General features: G+C 34.9%; 3 protein-coding genes across 3 annotated transcripts; all 3 read left to right on the forward strand.

The window, feature by feature from the left end:
- Positions 1–3,254: 3,254 nt before the first annotated feature.
- On the forward strand, positions 3,255–4,196 carry LOC308259816 (olfactory receptor 5D18-like; the record flags this gene model as incomplete). The annotated part of the gene is made up of 1 exon (XM_080691098.1): positions 3,255–4,196. One exon carries the CDS (start codon positions 3,255–3,257, stop codon positions 4,194–4,196), a length of 942 nt encoding a protein of 313 aa, XP_080547224.1.
- Positions 4,197–11,671: 7,475 nt separating this feature from the next.
- LOC308265572 (olfactory receptor 5L1-like) lies at positions 11,672–12,607 on the forward strand (the record flags this gene model as incomplete). The annotated part of the gene is made up of 1 exon (XM_080699355.1): positions 11,672–12,607. The coding sequence occupies one exon, from the start codon at positions 11,672–11,674 to the stop codon at positions 12,605–12,607; it is 936 nt and encodes a 311-aa protein (XP_080555481.1).
- An 8,753-nt stretch (positions 12,608–21,360) lies between these two features.
- On the forward strand, positions 21,361–22,296 carry LOC308265516 (olfactory receptor 5L1-like; the record flags this gene model as incomplete). Its single annotated transcript, XM_080699314.1, has 1 exon — positions 21,361–22,296. One exon carries the CDS (start codon positions 21,361–21,363, stop codon positions 22,294–22,296), a length of 936 nt encoding a protein of 311 aa, XP_080555440.1.
- Between the last annotated feature and the right edge of the window lie 307 nt (positions 22,297–22,603).

Genomic DNA, 22,603 nt, shown 5'->3' on the forward strand with positions numbered 1-22,603 from the left:
TAGGTTTATCCATATTTTTACTTTACATTTGGATGCTTCAGAGATATGCCAATTATCCTAATCTGATTGTATACATTATATAAATGTATTAAGATGTCACACAAAGTATCTCGTAAAGTATAATTTCTATGTGTCAATTAAAATATACATATAATTTTAAAAAGAATTGGATCAGATAAGTAATTACTTTTAATTGTTTATCTTGTGATCTCAAGAGACAGAGCCACGCATAGTCTCTGGGGTTCATATCTCTAGGGTCCTAACTATAGGGCTAAGGGCACGTCTTCCTCCCAACCAGGACTAATCCTAACTTTGTCATCATCAGGTTTGTCTTAAGATTCACAAGAGAACTGACATTAATTTCAACCATGAAAACAAGAAAACAAGTTAAGAAGGAGTAAATTGATTCTTCAGAACTTCATGGTTATATATATATATATATATATATATATATATATATACATATATTTGTGTGTGTGTGTGTGAATGTGCAAGAGACAAGAAAACTACTCTGTATTAGAGGCTATTGTCAGCAAAGCTCTTCAACAACATTTCCATGAAAAGCAGGTAGGGGAGAAAAAAAGAAGAAAAACATTGAAAATCTGGGGTATTTGTATTGTTTCAATTTTGGAGGCATAAGCAATGTAGAATAATAATTAAGTAAAATTAATTTGGATAGAATAGACTCTTCTGAAAAATAAGTTAAAATGTACTGAATTTAAGTAAGATTACAAAATAAGAAACAAATGTAACCCCTGAGATTTAAAAAAAATAGAAAGAAAAAGACTATAGGGAGGAGTTAAAATATATTTTCCAAACAGAAAGATATGTAAGCTCTTACTAGAAATTTAATGGTAAATCTGAATCATAGTACTCATTACCTTTTTATGGCATTAGTTTAAAATACATTTTGTATGCCATAAATAAATTATATACATATGTATATTACTTTACAATTCATAATTGGAATATCTGGCTTTGTGATGATTTGTCTTTGAGGTTGCACTTAACACTAAAATTTGTGAATAGAAAACACATAGGGAATTGAATGTCATATACATATATTTGACAACTTCATTGACACACTATTTGAAAACTATTGAGTTTTATGACCAGAAATGACCTAATCACAAGAGATAGAGAAAGAGATTCCTGATATGGTGGGATCTGATCTGGTGGGATCTAAGAAGTTTGGGGATCAATTAGAGAAATATAATGATTCTTCTGTATTACTTTTAAAATGTTTGGAAATGTCTTCACTATATCAAGTACCAAGATTTTTCATTCTTCTCTTTCACATGCAAGGTATGGACTGAAGGAATACCCTGTGTGTCTTGAAAGGAGAAAATATTGATAGAGACAGAGAATGAGAAAAGGGAGGTGGAGAGGGACAGGTGGAGAGACCACCAAACACAAAAATCAATATATTGTCTTAGGAATGAGAAGGTTCTGTGGAAATTTTTACTATAGTTAATTATTCCTGGCCGAAACCATTTCCATTAATCCCATTTTATTGTATATCCTTTTGATGCCACATTTCTCCTCTCTCTCTCTCTCTCTCTCTCTCTCTCTCTCTCTCTCTCTCTCTCTCTCTCTCCTCCATGTACATTGTTGTGCATTGACACTGACTTGTTTTTCATAGGCTTGTATTCTTAAGTTTTTTCACATATTGAGAGTATAATTTTAATAAAGAAAATATATTGTCTAGACCTAGGTCATGGATTAGAGTCTCATTGAAAATCATGATTACATGGCTAGGAGTCTGAGAGCCAGAATTCAAGAAGCAGTTTAAGATTTGTTTTTATCTGCATGTTACTGAGAAAGTCAAGCCTTTTCTGGCTTCTGTTTTTTCAACTATAGAATAACAAAGTTATCAAAAATGCCTTTATAATTTGTTGTAACTTTTTCATTTTGGGGGCAACATGAAAATATTGATAACTAAATTTTTTGAGTTGAAAAGAATATCTCTTCTTTTTTTTTTTTTTTGCGGTACTGGGGATAGAACCCAGGGGCATTCTACTTCTGAGCTACACCACCCCTGCCCTATTATTTTTTATTTTTTATTTTGAAACAAGGTCTCATTGAGTTGCAGAGGACCTTACGAAGTAGCTGGCACTCTCCACGAACCACAATCCTCCTGTCTCAGCCTCCCAAATGCTGGGAATACAAGCGTGCACTACCATGCCCGGCCCAAAAAGAATAACTTAAAAAAATTAATTTTGATACGCTTTGGTATCTGATTTATTGTGACAGACAGATTAATTGATATATGGAATTAGCAATAAAGACAAGGAGAAGTACTATGGTTGCAGATGGAAAATATCACTGTGTGAACTTAAGATATAAAACTAATTTGTTTAAAATTTCTGATTTTAGTCAGGTGTGGTGGCCCATGCCTGTAATCCTAGTGCTTGGGAGGCTGGAACAGGAGGATTGCAGATTTGAGGATAGCCTCAGCAAGTACCGAGACTCTCATAATCCTAGAGAGACTGTTACAAAATTAAAAACAAAATAGGGCTGGTAGAATAGTCCAGATGTGGTATGCTTCAGGGATCAATTTCTAGTATTATTTAAAAATGTAATTTTAAATCTTACTACAGGAGTAAGGTAATTATATTGCTGTATGGTTTTTTTTTATTAATTTACAATGTTCACTGAAAGCTAGTATTTTCATACAAAGATTTGCGTAAAATATTTTGATTTAATTTCCCAAATATCTGAATGTTCAAAATTAGTTCTGAGAACTTACAATTCAATTTAATAATTATATCTTTAAGACAATTTTAAATGCTTGTTTTTTTAATTTAAGCTTATACTGTAGATAATTAAGCAGAAACACCAGTGGAGCCAGAGAGGAGGTCTAAGGGAGTAGAAGTAAGATTGAGTTTCGATAATGGAAATACATCCCTTGACTACATATACACACATAAATATTACCAATGTAAATCTTGATACTCTGTATTGGGAAGGGGAGAATGGGGAGGCAGAGAAGAAACCCACCAAGTGCCGTGTGCATTTATGTCATTTTCAACATGATTGACATTATCATGTGAGGCTGTAATGCACCAATAAAAGCAAAACAAAATTTTTAAATGTATAGTCTACCTTTTATAATAATAACCCAGAGTCTGAGGTTTAGAGATTGTTTTTTTTTTATTTTACAGAGTCTACAAAGGAGTGAAGCAACCTTCCTGTTCCCTCACTCTATTGTTTTCACTTACATGACTAAAGTTAGTATTGTGACCAAAAAAATCATGGCGCTCCCAGAAAGAAATACCAGTGAGGCCATGTTCATCCTCTTGGGCTTCTCAGAGTTCCCAGAACTGCAAGTCCCACTCTTCTTGATCTTTCTGGCCATCTACAGTGTCACCGTGGTAGGAAATATTGGGATGATTGTCATCATCAAAATCAATCCCAAACTTCACACCCCCATGTACTTTTTCCTCAGCCACCTCTCCTTTGTGGATTTCTGCTATTCTTCCATCATTGCTCCAAAAATGCTGGTGAACCTAGTTGCAAAAGATAGAACCATTTCATTTTCAGGATGTATAGGACAATACTTTTTCTTTTGTACCTTTGTGGTAACTGAAGCCTTTTTATTAGCAGTGATGGCCTATGACCGCTTTGTGGCCATCTGTAACCCTCTGCTCTACGCAGCTGCCATGTCCCAGAAACTTTGTTTCACACTGGTGATGGGACCTTATGGCTGGGGTCTAACATGTTCCTTGATACTGACATGCTCCGCTTTGCAATTATCTTTTCCTAGCTTCAATACACTCGATCACTTCTTTTGTGAGTTCTCCACGCTACTTGCCCTCTCTTGCTCTGATACGTCCAACAATCAGTTACTGTTGTTCATTTTTGCCACTTTTAATGCAGTTGGCACACTCCTTTTCATTCTCATGTCTTATGTGTTCATCGTGGTCACCATCCTGAAGATGCATTCAGCCAGTGGGCGTCGCAAGGCCTTCTCCACCTGTGCCTCCCACCTGACTGCCATCTCCATCTTCCATGGCACCATCCTGTTCCTCTACTGTGTGCCCAACTCCAAAAACTCCAGGCACACGGTCAAGGTGGCCTGTGTGTTCTACACAGTGGTGATCCCCATGTTGAATCCTCTGATCTACAGTCTGAGAAATAAGGATGTGAAGGACACAGTCACCAAAATATTGGACATTAAAATATCTTCTCCTTGAGCATCCTACTATCATGGTGCCCATCCCTAATGTTTAAAATGTGTTCATGGTCATTAATTTTAAACAATTTTAAAGTTCATAGGCAAGAAAAATAATGGGTTTTGCTTCCTAAAGAAACTAAAGTTGAGTGTCATTTACTTGATATAAAGAGTAGTCAAGAAAAATAATGTTTTTTGCTTTCAAGAAACTCAAGTTAGGTGTCATTTACTCTGTCAGAAACCAGTCGTATCTTTTTAAGATCTTAAGGAGAGTTAATTTTAAAGGGAGTTATTCTTAAATGGAGTTAATGTGATAGTTTATAAGATTGTGAAAACTAAAAGACAACATGAATATCAGTTGGGATAACTTTCATAAATCAACTAATATTAATTCCATCTTCTCTTATAAAGTACCTATGATAGACTAGCCTGTTAATAAACAAAGGAATTTAGCTTAAAATATAAATAGTAGTTAAGGCACAGAACTTGCCTTCAAGCATGTAAAATCTAGTTTTGATAGTACAGCAATGAGAGTATAAATAAAATCCGGTAGGCACAAATGTAATACTGAGGTTAAGATCCAAAAAATATTTTATTGAGCTAATATTATAGAACTTGCATGTATGTGTATATGTGTGTGTGTAATGTGTTACATAGTATGTATAGGTTGCTAAAGCTGAATTTTCAATAAAATATGGTGTATATCCTCAATGTGCTTTATGTTTCAGTGCAATTTGATAGACTGCACCAGAGGTTTAAACCTGGTAGTTTGAATCTCAAAGAGAAAATCTCATTTGCAATAGCACTGTTGATATCTTCTTGCCCACCATGCAGTTCATTCTGTTATTCTGTCTATGATGATATCACAAATATTATGAACAGTTTTGTTCTGAGCATAGGCACAGTACCTGAATTCTTGCCAGGAGAATTCTCATTCACCTTAGAAAGTATACAGAGTAGTCTAAAATGTTGAAATATAATTAATATCAACATAGACATTCAAAATAAAAGGAAAACCAATCATTAAGTCCTATTTACTTTAAATATTAAGAACACCATAGATCTTATTTTAATAACTCATCTTTGCTTAAATAACTTGCATATTACTTCTCTACTCATTAATCAATATGCCTAGATAACATTGCAAACAATTATTGATACTGTGGAATAAATCAATTTTTCTTTATTTTCTTAAGTGAGAAAAATATGTAACCTGGTATACAATTTATATGAACTCAATAAGATATTATTTAGCCATATAAATTGAATTTAAATGATTGTTTCATATACATTATTAAATTAGAAATCAATTAGTAGGAAGGGAATTGGTGAAGGGATAAAAAAGTGATGTGCACATATGCCTCTACCATCTTGTACCCATTAAGATGTATGACTACAATGCATAAATAAAAAAATTAAATAGAAATCAATTACATAATTATTTTATGCATAAAGATAAACATGTAAGATTATTTTAGGCATTGGATCTCTGATTATGAAAGTATCTGTTATATTGACTTCTGATTACCTGGCAATTGACAACTTTATCTTCCACAACAGATATGGCACTTACAAAATTTGTAATTTTCTTTGAAATTAAAAAATATTTTATCTTAAATTAAGATAGCAACTGGTAATCTTTCTTAATGTAAAATTTTTGTTTACTTCTAATTTGCTTGGATATAGTATATCCTCAAATTGCAGTATAAATGACACAATTCATTCAGCTTTTATCTTAGGAAACCAAGTCCCAAATAAATTAGTCATCTGAAAAATTAAAAAAACAATTATTGACAGAATTTAAATAGTCAAGACTCCAATCTCATTCCACTTTAGAGTGAGAATATTCCTTCACTGCCAATTTGTCACACTTCTGATTCCTTTGGGCAAATTCTAGTCTATTAAGGCGTATATAAATACTTATCATATTATTTGATTATGTGCCCCGTGACTAATAATATAAACAAATTTACTCAAGTATTTATCTGATACAATTTTATCATAGATTTAAATGGCAGAGAGTAAAATTTCCATTACATAACACTCAATTTGAGATCCATAAATGAGAACATTTTAAGTAATTAAATTTTTAGCTTTCTTTCTCCTGAACACATTTTAATTTTACTCCCAGATTGAATATTTTAATTTACTAATAACATACATTTTAATTTCTTTTTATCATAATGCTTTTGAAATACCAATTGTATTTATTTGAGTATATAAAATTTGTATTATATTAATAATAATTTCATTACTAGTACAATTACACTGCACATTTCTCATAAAATGCAATTAGCTAAAAGTGCATGTTATTGTAAATTTTTTATGAAAATTATGGAGTATGATTCTAAATTTCAGTTAATTAATTTATCTATAAAGACTATCACAGCTAGAAGACAAAATATTTTTATGATTTTATATAAACTTCTTGATAAATGAGTATATTGAGAATTCTTAATATGATAAATGCAATGGGAGTATAAGTGCTATCAGAAATTGTTTTAATAGTTACATCATTCAACATTTTAAATTCCATTTAAATTTGATGATAATTTCTCATGTGGACTTTCATCCACCTTTTTTTTTTTTTTGCTCGTAATGGGGTTCCTGGAAGCCCTTCTACCTCCGGGCTACACTCCCAGACCTATTTTTACATTTTTATTTGGAAACAGGGTCTCCTAAGCCAGCGCGCACGGCTGACTTCGAACCTGCGCGATCCTCCTGTCTCTGCCTCTCAAGCGCGGGGATTACAAGCGGCTCATCCACCTTTTTAAAATAATGCACTGAACAAACTGATTGCTTTCTAATTTTCCTGAAAGTCATTAACTTTGAAAATTTGTCATTTGAAAGGCTTTGCTACCCAGCATGCCAATGTTCTCAGCATTTTCTACTCATTTCTGTTTATGTGTGTCTTTACAGCTCTTCTAATCAAATGGTGGAATATAGGTGGCTACTGTAACTTCTTTTGGTTATAGAATACAGTTTTTTTTTTTTGTGTGTGTGTGTGGGTCTGGGGATGGAACCCAGGGGCATTGGACCTCTGAGCTATACCCTCTGCCCTGTTTTTTATTCTTTATTTTGAAACCGCGTCTCACTGAGTTGCAGAGGGCCTCACTGAGTAGCTGAAGCAGTCCTCTGCTATCCTCTGGTCTCTGTGGAGATTCCTCTCTGGGACTTGGGAGGGAGAGGCCTGAAATGAAGGACCCAGACAATTGCCCCTTGTGCAACTGACAATTTTATTCTCTAAAATAAAACCCTTTTTTCAACTAAGTTATGAGACACATTTTCATGGGAAAAAGCAAACATCGCAATACCATGAGGAATGCTAGAGAGTAGGGAAGGTGCCATAAAACACTAAGATACAATCATCAAAGAAATAACAAACTAAACACAGGGGAGGACAGAGTGGCCCAGTAAAGGATTAAGATCAGCTCCCTCTTTCACTGGGGGTCCTTGAGGTGTGAATTCCAGAGCAACTGGAGTTCTGCCTGGAGTCTTGGGGGAGTCTGACCTTTCCCCAGCCCTAGTCCTTTGAACTCCTTTGGAATCTTTCATTCTTCAGGCTTCATCCATGTCCCCAGTCAGGTCTCTGCCTCCCGAATGCTGGGATTACAAGCGTGCACCACCACGCCCAGCTTAGAATGTAGTTTTTGAAGTGAAATTGACAAGTCTTAATTATCTGTATTCACTTTTGTTATTTGCACGCTCTCTTTGAATCTTGAAATACTACCATGTGAACAATCACAGAGGAGCATGTCTTATAATAAACCAACCCAGTATTCCCATTACATGAGCTCTAATGCAGCAAACCACTAGAGTTGAGTGTGAATTCACTTTAATAATCTGACTTTCCAGTTGATATCAAACACATAAGCAAAACTCTTAAGACAACTAAAGATATTATTTTCTTCCACATACCGGGGCCATGACCAAAACAGTGAAATGAAAAAGTTTAGAAATTTTAAAATGTGTTTATATCATGTAGTTTAAATATATCATCAAATTTTTTGTAAAATATAGATAGACTTGGAGGATATTATGTGAGGAAAAATATGCAGACAGAGAAAGACCACATAATCTAATATTTTGTGGAACTGAAAAGAAAATCCAAGTATCTTGAATGTACTCACTATAAAAGAATGATAAAAGTTAAGGTGCTAGATATTAAATTCAGCATTATAAAACAAATAACCCACATACAGTAGACTGAGACAGGAGGATCACAGCTCACAGACACACTGTTACTTAGTGAGAACCTCTGTAACTCAATGAGACCCTATTTAAAAAAAAGAATCAAAAGTAGGTTTGGTGGCATAGCTCTGAGGTAGAATGACTCTGAGTTCCATCCCCAGTACACACACACACACACACACTCACACACACACACACACACACAATGGTTAAGGAAACTAAATAGACATTTCACAAAAGAAGAAATTTAAATCATCAAAAAGTGCGTGAATAAATGCTCAACATCATTAGCAATCAGAGAGATGCAAATCCAAACTACCCTGAGATTTCACCTAACTCCAACTAGAATGGCAATCATTCAAAACACAAACAACAACAGATGCTGGCGAGGATGTGGAGAAGTGGGAACTCTAAAACATTGTTGGTGGGATTGCAAATTAGTGCAGCCTATCCTGGAAAAGAGTATGGAGGATCCTCAGAAGAATGAGAACTAACTTACCATACGATGCAGCAAGAACACTCCTGGGTATCTACCCAAAGGAAAAGAAACCAAACTACCAAACTAATGCTTGCATATCTATGTTGATAGTTGCACAATTCATAATTGCCAGACTATGGAACCAGTCAAAAAGTCTGTCAACACGTGAATGGATTACAAAACTATGGAATATGCACACAATGGAATTTTACTCAAACATAAAGAAAAACAATTATGTCATTTACAGAGTCATGGATGGAACTAGAGAACATTATGCTAAATGAGATTAGTCAGTCACAAAAAGTAAGAAATTGGATACTTTCCCTAATATGCAGAAGCTAGAGTGAAAATGGGTCATAGGAGGATCTCTGGATAAGTAAGGAGAATCTATAGATGAGCAAATAAGGCGACCTAACTGAGGGGATAGGAGGGGGGAAGAAGGAAACTCCCTAATGTACATGATGTACACTAACAAACATATCAAAGTTAATCACTAAGCAAAACACGAAAAGGAGGGAGTGGGGAAGAAATGGAGCAGGAATTGGGTAAGGGCTATCAATCTTAATAAACATGCACAGAGAAGTAGAGACAGCATGATAATTCACTAATAAAAATACTTAAAAAGCTGGGCATGGTGGCTCACCCTTGTAATCCCATTACTTGGGAGGCTGAGCCAGGAGGATCCCACAAGTTTGAAGCCAGCCAGCTTCAGGTACTTAGTGAGGCTCTCAGCAACTTAGTGAGACCCTGTTTTAAAATCAAATATAAAATAGGTCTGAGAGTGTAGATTGGAGGTAGAAAACCCGTGGTTTCCATTTCCAATACCACACACACACAGAAAACAAGCTTAAAATACTGGATGTAAGAGGAGACTGAAAGGTATAAAAAAATCTCAGACAAACCAATTTTAGAAAACAATACATAGTTTTTTGTTATTTGTAAAGTGGTAACATAACTACAACCATAAAATTCTTAAAATATTTGTTATGTGTAGGGAAACATACACTGTGATGTGAACACCATGAGTTCAGGCCAAAATTCGGTAGTCAGGAAGAGAGTAGACCCTGGAGGGACCTGAAGTCTTCACCATTCAATGGCCTCTAGTATGGCAGTCTCTGCCCTCCCAGGACATTTTAAAGCTCTGCTTTTCCTATTTACTCTAACAATGGTGCAAACCTGAAGGACATATGTTGACTCTTTGTATTAGGGATTCTGTGAATGGCTTTGGGCAAATTACAGCTCTCTGTGCCTGTCATCTCATTGGGTAAGAAAGCCTAAAAGTACTGATCTCATTTAATTTTATAAAGATGAAATGTGTTAATAGTTGGATTTATAGAACCTGGACCATAGAAAGTGTTAAGTAAAAGTGAGCGATTACCATTATTCCACTAAAGAAGGTTTATAATTCCCAATTCTTTATGCTGTTTGGACTATGACGTGACTCTATAAAATACAGGATGCATTGCTGCGTATAAGGCTGACAGAGTCTGAAAGATTGATTCATATATTTCATGGTGGCAGTTTGAGTTCTCACTCACAGAAGCAATGCTCAGATGTAGGATGCAATGTTCTAAAAATTCATGAACTCTGAACTGTGTTAACTTACAATTTTATATACCATGTTGTTTACTTTTCCCCAGTTTTTATCCCATAGTGATAATGATTGTTTAATTATAAAAGGAGAGTGATTTAATATTCCCTAGAGATCAGTTTATTGCTTTGAGAAGCTTGGGGAACATGGGCCCCAGAGATACAACCACTGACATAATACATATAGCATTTTCCATCATCACAACTTTAGAGACATGGGAAGCAACATACTATCCTACAGGTTGGTTTCAATATTCTCTTTTCGTGTGACTGGATATAAATAATATTTTCTGGTATGTGGAAATCAAATTTATTTTTCTCAGGAGTGTTATTTTTATGATCATTTCTCATGTCATCAAAATTATTCAGAATTATCATCTTAAAAGATATGTATTTTATCTCGTAGCTAACTATAATTTTAAATACTTTCCTTGGTTTCCCCTTCATTTCTCAATTTTAGTATCAAAAGTAATATTAAAAGACTCTGATTATTTTGTCTTAATTATTTACTGAGTACTTCAGTAATAAAACTTCCAGGAGATTCAAATATATGAACTTGTTGCCAAAGAGATGTATTTAAGGTTGAAGATTCATAGGAATAGGATGGTTTTTCTCAACAATATCAATTTCCTAAAAAAAGGTTGCTGTTAAAGACTGTAATTATATAAACACTATGTTAATTTACATAGTAAAATTGTTAAGAACAAGAACCACTGTCTCATCTAAAACAGAGTCAATGAAATATAAACACTCTGGGGTTGGTAATATTAAATAAGCCAACATCATCACTTAAGAGGAAAAGTCAGAACACTATTATTCTATATTTTAGAAATAATTTTCTAAATCCTTAATGTTTGAAGTGTTGATTGAAGAGTTGGCCAAATAAAGCTGATTGGAATTTTAGAGAGCAAAAAAAAAAACCTGATGAAATATTACTTTGACCTCATTCCTCATCATCCAATGTCATGTGTGTAATTATGAAAATTTAAAGCATTTATATAAGTTTTAGTAAGTATGTGATTTTGTGTGGTTTCTGAAGAAAACTTCAGGTTTTATGCATTTCTTTTATAAAATATCTTTTTTCACTGACTTCTGTAAGAACAATGTTCTACTTCATTGCAGATGGAATCAGCTTTTCTACTACTTTTGATATCATTTTAGCAGAAAGTCAAAATTATATATATCATATAATAAAAATACATTTTAGTGTTTTTCTCTGGTAACATAAAATTAGGACCATGGGTGAAAACAACTGCACCGCTGTGACAGAGTTCACTCTCCTCGGATTGTCAGATGTCCCTGAACTGAGGTTCCTTCTCTTCCTGATGTTCCTTCTCATCTATGGAGTCACGGTTTTGGCCAACCTGGGCATGATTGCACTGATTCAGCTCAGCTCTCAGCTTCAAAATCCCATGTACTTTTTCCTCAGCCACTTGTCCTTTGTAGATTTCTGCTACTCCTCAGTCATAGTGCCAAAGATGTTAGCTAATATCTTAAGCAAAGACAAAACCATCTCCTTCCTGGGGTGCATGGTGCAATTCTATTTCTTCTGCACCTGTGTAGTCACTGAGGTCTTCCTTTTAGCCGTGATGGCCTATGACCGCTTTGTGGCCATCTGTAACCCACTGCTGTACATGGTCACCATGTCCCAGAAGCTATGTGTGGGCTTGGTTTCTGTTTGCTACATTTTTGCATCAGTGTGTGCTCTGATTCACTTGTGTCTAGCCCTGGAGATTCCATCGTACACGTCAAAAGTGATCAACCACTTCTTCTGCGACCTGCCCCCTCTCTTAAGCCTTGCTTGCTCTGATGTCACTCTTAATGAGGTGCTACTGTTCATCGTGGCCACCTTCAATGAGACCTTTACCATCATGATCATCCTCACCTCCTACCTGTTCATCCTCATCACCATCCTGAGGATGCGCTCTGCGGAGGGAAGGCGCAAAGCCTTTTCCACCTGTGCCTCCCACCTCACAGCCATCATCGTGTTCCATGGAACTATCCTTTCCATCTATTGTCGGCCCACTTCAGGGGACGGTGGGGATGCTGACAAAGTGGCCACTGTGTTCTACACTGTTGTGATTCCCATGCTGAATCCCCTGATCTATAGCCTCAGGAATAAGGATGTGAAAGAAGCTCTCAGAAAAGTTGTAAGCTCTAAAATACATTCCTAGAGAATGTATTTTACTAATACATTCTCATTACTGAGACTTAGAATTCCAAAGTAGGGGCAAATGGAGGGATTAATAGGTGAGCTGCAGTTTTGGACTAGAGAGAATTGGTGGGAGCTAAGTAATTATGAGTGAGTCATTTTGATTGTACTTATCAGTGTGTTTCTTCAGTTTATAATGGTAGAATTGAACCTATTTTAAAATTGTCATCTGCGAATAAGTATAATTTTAATTCCTCTCTTCCTATGTGAATTCCTTTGATTTCCTTCTCTTGTCTGATTGCTGCAGCAAGAGTCTCAAGGACTATATTGAAAAGGAGTGGTGATAGTGGGCATCCTTGTCTTGTTCCTGACTGTAGAGGAAATTCTTGCAGTTTTTCCCCATTCAATATAATGTTGGCTTTGGGTTTGCAGTATATTGCCTTAATGATGTTGAAGTACTTTCCTTCTATCCCAATTTTTTGCAGTGTTTTTAACATAAATGGGTGTTGGATTTTGTCGAATGCTTTTTCAGCATCTATTGCTATGATGATGTGGTTTTTGTTCTTGGTTCTATTTATGTGGTGAATAACATGTATTGATTTGCGTATGTTGAACCAGCCTTGTTTTTCTGGGATGAAACCGACTTGGTCATGATGTATTATTTTCTTGATATAGTTTTGAATGCGTATAGCTAGTATTTTGTTTAGAATTTTTGCATCTATGTTCATAGCAGCACAATTTGTAATAGCCAAAATATGGAACCAACCCAGATCACCATCAACAGATGAATGGATAGCAAAACTATGGGAAATACACACAATGGAATTCTATTCAGCCATAAAGAAGAACAAAATTATATCATTTGAAAGAAGATGGAAAGCCCTGGAGAACATTATGTTAAGTGAGATCAGCCAAGCACAGAAGAAGAAGATACATATGTTTCCTCTAATATGCCCAAACTAGGAAACACAAAGAATACCAGAGGGACTCCAGATATTGAAGGGGAAATACTAGCTAAGTTTGGATGGTAAGATAGGAGAGGAGGAAGGCCGGTCTCGATTAATAAGGGTCTACACTTGAACATGTGTAAAATTATGAATAAGACATGGTTAACCTGGACAACCATTGGTGTGTGTGTGGGGGGAAATGTGGGCGGGGGGGAGGGCACCAAATATAGTGTAAATGTATACTATTTATGTTCAATAAAAAATTGTTATATAAAAAATAAATAAATAAATAAAATAAAATTGTCAGCCCATGGTTTAAAAAAGTTTATAATATTAAAATGGGTATAGACGGGTGTGTTCATTTCGAGTCACCCCCTCATGCCATTTTGGCATGGGGCTGTATTTCTATTTTCTGTATGTCTATCTTTTTAATAAACTTCCTTAAAAAATAAAAAATAAAATGGGTATAGAAAACTGCACTGTTCAGGTTTAAAGACATACACATTAAAGAAGAATGTACTAGAGTCACACTTTATTTCATTGTCTATGATCAAAACAATGGTTCCTCTCAAACAGAATTGCTTTGACATTTTAATAAAGACCACACAATTGAGAGTGTAGGCACGGAGGAATTCTTTGTGTTCATATATGTAAGCATATATATTTATGGATTTATTTTATTTGTTGTTTCATTTCATTATTTACTTTGTTTTTGCATTTTGTTATTGTTTTTTGAAGTCTAGTGTTGTTTTAACCTTGAAGAATATTTCATATCATATAGAAAATAATAACAATTATTTACAAGTATTTTAAAATATTGAATTGCAGAAGCGATAGCTACTTGAAGAATTTTTGAATTGTCCTTTTCTCACTTAATATTTTCTTTTATCATAAAGCCACTTTAATACAGTGTATATGATCATTGTAGTATATTTTGGTGGTATGAATATGCATCCATAAATTATTTAAGACATACTTACAACAAAAATTATTGTATATTTGATATTCTGGTTAATTGGAGTTTTTAATTTTTATCCTGCAATCCTACCTAGAAACTGGGCATAGATGCATAAAGTGGGTGATGCTTTCCTACTGAAGATGTTCTGAAATGGAGTATAGATTAAAAAATGTACATTGGTCACTGCATTATTCTTCTCATTTTCTTAAATAAGCCAAGTTTCCAGGATGACACTGAGTGGCATATGTTCTTATGAGGGGATTGTATCAGATAAGTTAGAAAACTTCTGATAAAATAATTCAGCCAATCTTTATACATCTTCTCTCATATAAAAGTCTTCAAAGTGTAGCCACAATTAATATTCTCATCCTCTTTTTTCCTCCATTAAGAGACAGAATAGGTGTTCTAGTTGACTTAGGGAAACAGAGAGAAGCTTAAAATAGGAAGGTGTCCTTGTCAAGTCTATTTTTAATCATTTTTATTCCCTAATAAGAACATTTCTGTAAATTCCATTTTGTATATATGACTTGACACACAAAGTCAGAATACTTTGTAGATCTTCAGCTCTTTCATAGACAGATGGGTACATTAAAATGTTTTTGGACAATAAGTCTCTTCAGGTTCATATTTACTCATTTGTAAAATATTGCAGCTCAGTAGATATTAACTATGGAAACCATTAAAACTTATTGACTTTGATATCTAATGTGTAGGTCAATGGTTGCTGGTTAAAGTTCTAATATTATATTTAATATACAGATATTTATATTTAATTATGTTAATATATTTATATATCCACTACTTTCTTATATAACAATGTGTTTACAGGTATTTACAATGCCTAAATATAATAAGATATAATAAAATCTTAGTTTAAGCAGCATATAAGGAAATAGTTTGGTAATTGTAATCATTGCACTTAAATAAAAAATTGTTTCCCCATGTGGACCTTTAGCTCAATCATCTCCTCTTTTTGCATGTCTGCCATTTTTCAATCCTTGTTCCCAAGATTCTAATGAACCAAATTGTAAGGACTGACCATTTAATTTACTGGGTTTATTTAAATCTTACTGATATTTGAATGAAATGAATTTCATGCTCCTTTATTTCAATAAAGCAAATTTTTCTTGAATGTGATAATATACATTTCATTAACAGGAAATTTTGGCACATTAAAACAAAGCTGGACCAAAATTATTTTGTAATAACAATGCTAATCACCATTTTAATATATCTCAAATTATATGTGATCAATTCTCTTAAAATTCATTAGTCATTGATTATTTCTGTAATTGAGTTTTTGTATTCATCAGCTTTCTGTCATGATAACAACTGACCTCACATAATCAATCTCTAAGGAGAAAACATTTGCTTTATTTAGTAATTTTGGAAGCTATAATCCAATATGAGATGGACCCATTGTTCTGGGTTTTTGGAGGGGGTACTGAATGGGGAGGATGGAGAGTACGCTACAAAGTGAACTGCTAAGCCTCATGTGTCAGGAGATAGCAGAGAGGAGCCAGAGGAGCCTGGGCACTCAGATCACCCTTTGGGAGCATCCTCAGTGACCTAGGACATAGTATTTGGCCCCACCTCCTAAAGGGCCACAGCACTTCACAGTAGCATTACACCAAGGACCAAGCCTCAAACACATGGAACTTAGGGGACCTTTGTCAAATAATAGTACAAAGGCATAGACATATGTTTTTGTTAATAGCAATGCCACTCAATACTTTTAATCATACCCACATACTATGTGAAAATCCACATGATTCCTCCATCAATGATTATTTTAATATTTGAGTATCATCATCATATCCCTTTCCTTGGTTGTGAAGTTGTAATTGTACAAAGAAAGAAAACTAATAATGATCAATCATAGGAATTTAAATTTTTGTTAGTTTTAATTTCTGTAAAATAAATTAGATTTAAGAAAAAACATAACAATAAAATAGTATTTATAAAGTTTGTAAATGTAAAGGGTATAACAGTACTATGATGGGTAAGAGAGGACTTTGAAGTTTGCACTGGTTTTGTGTCAAGGCAAGAAACACTGGAAATTGGTTACAATTTTTAAAAGAAAATATTTAGCTGACCACGGTGGCATACACTTGAAATCCCAGTATTTGAGTGGCTGAAATAGGAAGATCACAAATTCATAGCCAGCTTCAGTAACTTAGTGATGCCTTCTGCAACTTAGTGAGACACTTTTACAAAATATAAATGAAATAGGTCTGTGGGGTGTGTCTCAGAGGTAGAATTACCCTGGAGTCAATCCCCAGGAAAACAACAAAAAAGAAGTAAAATATTTGAATATATATTTTCATAACACAGAGATGACCTGATAGGAAAATTTGTGATACAGAAAGAGGCAGAACAACAAGCTAATAGTTTGAGATGTGGTCATTAAAGAATTAGAATATTTTTACACAGCCTTGAGGACAACAGTATTCAAAATGGTCAGCTCATAGGATTTTACTCATGGGCATGATTCATCATAGATGGGTTGGTCAGCTTCCTTCTTTTGTAAAATATGATTAAAGTTGTTTAAATGGCTAACAAGAATGTCTCTTCAGCCTCATAGGATGTCTCTGGCAAATCAATTTTAGAACATTCTGTGTGGTAGTAGAGAACATAAAAAAATTCTATTTTCTTTTTTTTTTTGTGGTACTGGGGATGGAACCCAGGGCCTTCTACCTCCGAGCTACACCTCATGCCCTATTTTTATTCTTTATTTTGAAACAAGGCCTCACTAAGTAGCTGAGGCTGGCCACGGACCTCAGTCCTCTTGTCTCAGCCTCCTGAATGCTGGTATTACAAGTGTGTGCCACCACGCCCAGCAAGAACGTAAAATTTTATTAACAGGACTTTGAACACATACACATTGGGTAGTCACTGTGTGCCCTCAGTGATACCCAGAGACAGCACAACCCTGAGACCTGGATTGACACTACTGAGTCAGTGTGCACAGATAGCACAGAATACGATGTGGCCCCACGTGGAGCCCTGCTGGTACTGGGCATGCTGCTGGAAATGCGCAGGGATGACTCTGGCTCTATGTCCCTGCTTTTCCCCATACAGTCACCTAGGTGGGGAAAACACACACACACACACACACACACACACACACAAAATTATATTTTGCTTTTTCTTGCAACTTATTTTGACTTTGTTCAAAATCAATTGTGCCTCCATAATCTTCTTGGTAAGACAGGTGTAAAAAATTGTCTTTTGACTGCATATTAGAAAGATTAAATGAGTCAACATTTATGTAAGAGATAGATACTACTAAGGACAAAATCTGTTCAAAGAATACTACAGCAATATATGAGGTATGACTATAACATTCAGTAAAGTACAGGGAGAAAGGGGGGCATAGAAGAAAATATACCAAATGCTGAGTGCAAGCATGACTTCATCATGTTGTCCCCACTGTGGTGTACTATTGCAGTGCACTAATTAGTGTATCAACAAAAGTAAGATTAGAATGAATTCCAACACATAATAAATGTCTGATTAATAGTGTGTGCTATTGTTACAGCTTACCAAAATAGATTCGTTGCCTTTCTGGTACTTGAAGGAATTCTGATGTGATTTTACACAGTCTGTTATTCTGACACCTAAGGTATTTTGTAATATTATGAGATAGAAAATGTTCTTCATAAATATGAATGCTTACTTCAAAATGGAAATATGAGCTATGACTTAACATATTCCATATCAGGAATTTGAATTTCTATCTGGGAGGAACCATATTTGATTTTAAATAATTACTTTCAAGACTAGCATATTTTTTATTTTTTATTTTTAATTGGTACATAGTTGTATATATTTATGTGACAACTGATGTTTTGATACATGTATATACCTGGTGTAGTGATTGAATCAGGATAATTTGTAATTTTTACATCCAACCACTTCAACACTAATTATATTTTTGTGTGATGACACTGAAAATTCTTTTTACAACTTCTTTTTTGTGGTACTGTGGATGGAATCCAGGGGCATTCTACCTCCAAGCTACACCCCCAACCCTATTTTTTTATTCTTTATTTTGAAACAGGGTCTCAGTTGCAAAGGCCCTCACTAAGTAGCTGAGGCTGTTTGCAAACAGCGATCCTCCTGTCTCAGCCTCCCAAATGCTGGGATTACAAGTTTGAGCCAAAATGCCCAGCTTCTTACAACTACTTTAAAGTGTACATTCCATTACTAATTATATTAATTATGCTCACCCTATTGTACAGTGAAACACCACATTTTCTGGTGATATTCCTCAGAGATTAATTATTTTTGAGTCTTCTAACATAGATTTTTATGTCTGTTTATACCAGTTTTGTTATACCATAGAGATTAATAATTATTTTATATATGAGATCCACTTCCCAGAGGCTTAACTTACAATATAAAGTCTGCCTGACTCTCCACATCTAGCATCTTATTTACCAGGGATAAAATGTGTTATCACAGGTTTGTTGATTAGAAGTAGACTTTGGTTATTTAAAAGTAGAAAATAATATATTTTCTGAAAAGAATTATTTTAAAGATATGTTTAACTTTTAAATGTAAAATGTTATGAGAACTCTTGTTTTATGGATTTGTTTGAGGTGACATATCTGAGGGGATAAGAGGGAGGATAAGGGAAACTCTTGAAAGCACATGAAGTCTTAAACATATCAAGGTCAATCAGGAAGCCAAGCACGGGTAGGAGGGAGGGGGAAGGAAGGGGTTAGGGATTGGGTAGGGGATGACTGGGTGATAAATGTATGTATATTTCCACAAGTTACTTTTTTATCCCATTGAGATGTATGACTACAATGCACCAATAAAAATTTATTTAAAAAAGAGGCTGTAGATAAAAATAGAACTATATTGTCTAGAATATCGAGCATAGATGTTAAAGAAAAAACGAGTCAAATGAAATGGTAGAATCTCTCTCCTCTTTCTCTCTTTCTTCCTCCCTTTTTCTTTTTCCCACTTTTGCCACACCAACATCAATCATTAAATCTATAATTTATGAAGAAAGATGAACTTCTAATTGCCATATTTCCACCAATTTTGAGGACGATCATGGAGTTAGAGAAAGTGAGCTTTCTCTTCTTAGCAAAGGAGAATATTTTAGATTTGTTTTCAATTGTCAACATAAAATATTGATAACAAAATGATAAAAGGATATTTTACTCTATTATGGAAAATATTTTACCTTTTTTCTTTTTTTCTTTCCTTTCTTTCTTCCTTCTTTGTCAAGTGGTAGGGAAGCCATTAATTCAGGAAGCTATTTTTTTTTCTATTTCTTTCAAATAGGATCCAGATATGGAAAAAACACCAGGCTGTGTTTCTGGTCCAGATCATCTTCAGTGGGTTTATATCACAATGTGTTTTCATGAAGCCACTGCTCCTACACTTTAAGAAAGGTCCTAAAGTAAAATTACTCAACTTCCATTGGCCTCTCAGTGAGGGAACACCCTCGGTGGTAATTTCCACTTACATAGACTATATCAATTAGCCACTTTCCCCAATAAGACTTTCGAAAAATCATGAAAAGTATTCATTAACTTATTTTCTTCTACATGTACCTTTTTGTTTATATCTATGTATACAGGTATCTGCAATATACAGGTATCTGCTTTTTAAAGTTAATTAGCACCCTAAATATACAGGTATCTTCATTTTTTAATTTTTTTTAAGTTAATTAGTCAAAACATAATTACAAAGTATGTGATAATCATTTACCATAGTTATGATGATTTCTACTTTAACTAATCCTCCATATTGCTTGGTGTTTTATATTGTTAATATAAATAATAGCTCATAATTAAAAATCATTTTTCATAATGTTTTTGATATCAGATTTCTTACATAACTAGGAATAAAATCTGATGCAAAAGCATTTAGTTTTTATTGTTAAAAATGAGACTTTAATAAATGATAGGCAAATGTTCCATCTTTCTGAGTAATTATCAAACATTATAATTACTGTTACAAAAATTAAAGAACTTTGTTATTTGTACAAAATTGTTATGCTTTTGATATATTTGCTAAACCCACTTTTTCATTTTCAGCAAATTCAATTTTAGAGGGACTTTATGAGGTACTAGTTCCAAAGAAAATATTCACACTCTCCAAAACCAAATTGAGAACTTATCTGCTACAAATTTATTTTAACTGAAAGATTTAAAAAGAACAAGATGTTGTATATTATAAAAATTACTATTATTTTTATATTGCTTGGGTATAACTTTTCAGCATTTGAAGTAAATAGACATTAATTTTCATGTAGCATTACAGCATATCACTGAATCTATATCAAAGTCCTTCAAATCAGCTAACTCAAAAGATTATCTGAAATCTGCAAGATAGTTAAAACTAGAAATGATTTAAAGTTACTGCTGATGCTTAAGTGACTTTTCACCAGTAGGATATAATGATTATATATATATATATATATATATATATATACTTTTATTTTTGGTGGTACTGGGGTTACTGGAAGCCCTTCTACCTCCAGGCTACACTCCCAGACCTAGTTTTACATTTTTATTTGGAAACAGGGTCTCCTAAGCCAGTGCGCGTGGCTGGCTTCGAACCTGCGCGATCCTCCTGTCTCTGCCTCCCAAGCGCGGAGATTACAAGCGTGCGCCACCACGCCCGGCTGAGATATATATATTTTTAAATATTTGGAAAAATTACTTAACATCATAAAAAATTATTTAACATTTTTGAAATCTGATCTATTTTTCTTAAACTTTATGAGTTTTGTTTATGACATTAATGTTATATTGCCCTAAGTTAGCATAACACTTTGGTTAATCCTTTGTTCCATACCCCAAAATAGCACAAAACTAACATTTATTTTTCTGAACTATAGTTGCAATGATGGAGGACAACTGCACCGCTGTGACAGAGTTCATTCTCCTCGGATTGTCAGATGTCCCTGAACTGAGGTTCCTTCTCTTCCTGATGTTCCTTCTCATCTATGGAGTCACGGTTTTGGCCAACCTGGGCATGGTTGCACTGATTCAGCTCAGCTCTCAGCTTCACAACCCCATGTACTTTTTCCTCAGCCACTTGTCCTTTGTAGATTTCTGCTACTCCTCAGTCATAGTGCCAAAGATGTTAGCTAATATCTTAGGCAAGGACAAAACCATCTCCTTCCAGGGGTGCATGGTGCAATTCTATTTCTTCTGCACATGTGTGATCACTGAGATCCTCCTCCTGGCTGTAATGGCCTATGACCGCTTTGTGGCCATCTGTAACCCACTGCTGTACATGGTCACCATGTCCCAGAAGCTATGTGTGGGCTTGGTTTCTGTTTGCTACATTTTTGCATCAGTGTGTGCTCTGATTCACTTGTGTCTAGTCCTGGAGATTCCATCGTACACGTCAAAAGTGATCAACCACTTCTTCTGCGACCTGCCCTCTCTCTTAAGCCTTGCTTGCTCTGATGTCACTCTTAATGAGGTGTTACTGTTCATCGTGGCCACTTTCAACGAGACCTTTACCATCATGATCATCCTCACCTCCTACCTGTTCATCCTCATCACCATCCTGAGGATGCGCTCTGCGGAAGGAAGGCGCAAAGCCTTTTCCACCTGTGCCTCCCACCTCACAGCCATCATTGTGTTCCATGGAACTATCCTTTCCATCTATTGTCGGCCCACTTCAGGGGACGGTGGGGATGCTGACAAAGTGGCCACTGTGTTCTACACTGTTGTGATTCCCATGCTGAATCCCCTGATCTATAGCCTCAGGAATAAGGATGTGAAAGAAGCTCTCAGAAAAGTTGTAAGCTCTAAAATACATTCCTAGAGGAGTCTCATTACTAAGAGTTAGAATTCCAAATCATGTGTAGGTGGTGGCAGCATCCCAGCATGACCCCAGGATGAGGATGTTCTGCCTCAAAGCTTGGCATAATCTGCACATGGATCAAGTCAGGTCAGAAAGAGATGCAAATACCTCTGAGTACAGGCAGAACCTCCTCAATTACAGATAGGAGAAAATACCTGCTTGAGAGGCATGTGAAAGGCAAAGTTCTCTTGCTCTGTTTAGTTTAGTTACTTAGAAATGTAACCAAAAATGTTAGAACATATCTCCAGCATGAGCTGATTATTTCTTG

Source organism: Muscardinus avellanarius, assembly GCF_963383645.1.
Source record: "Muscardinus avellanarius genome assembly, chromosome: 1".
NCBI lineage: Eukaryota > Metazoa > Chordata > Mammalia > Rodentia > Gliridae > Muscardinus > Muscardinus avellanarius.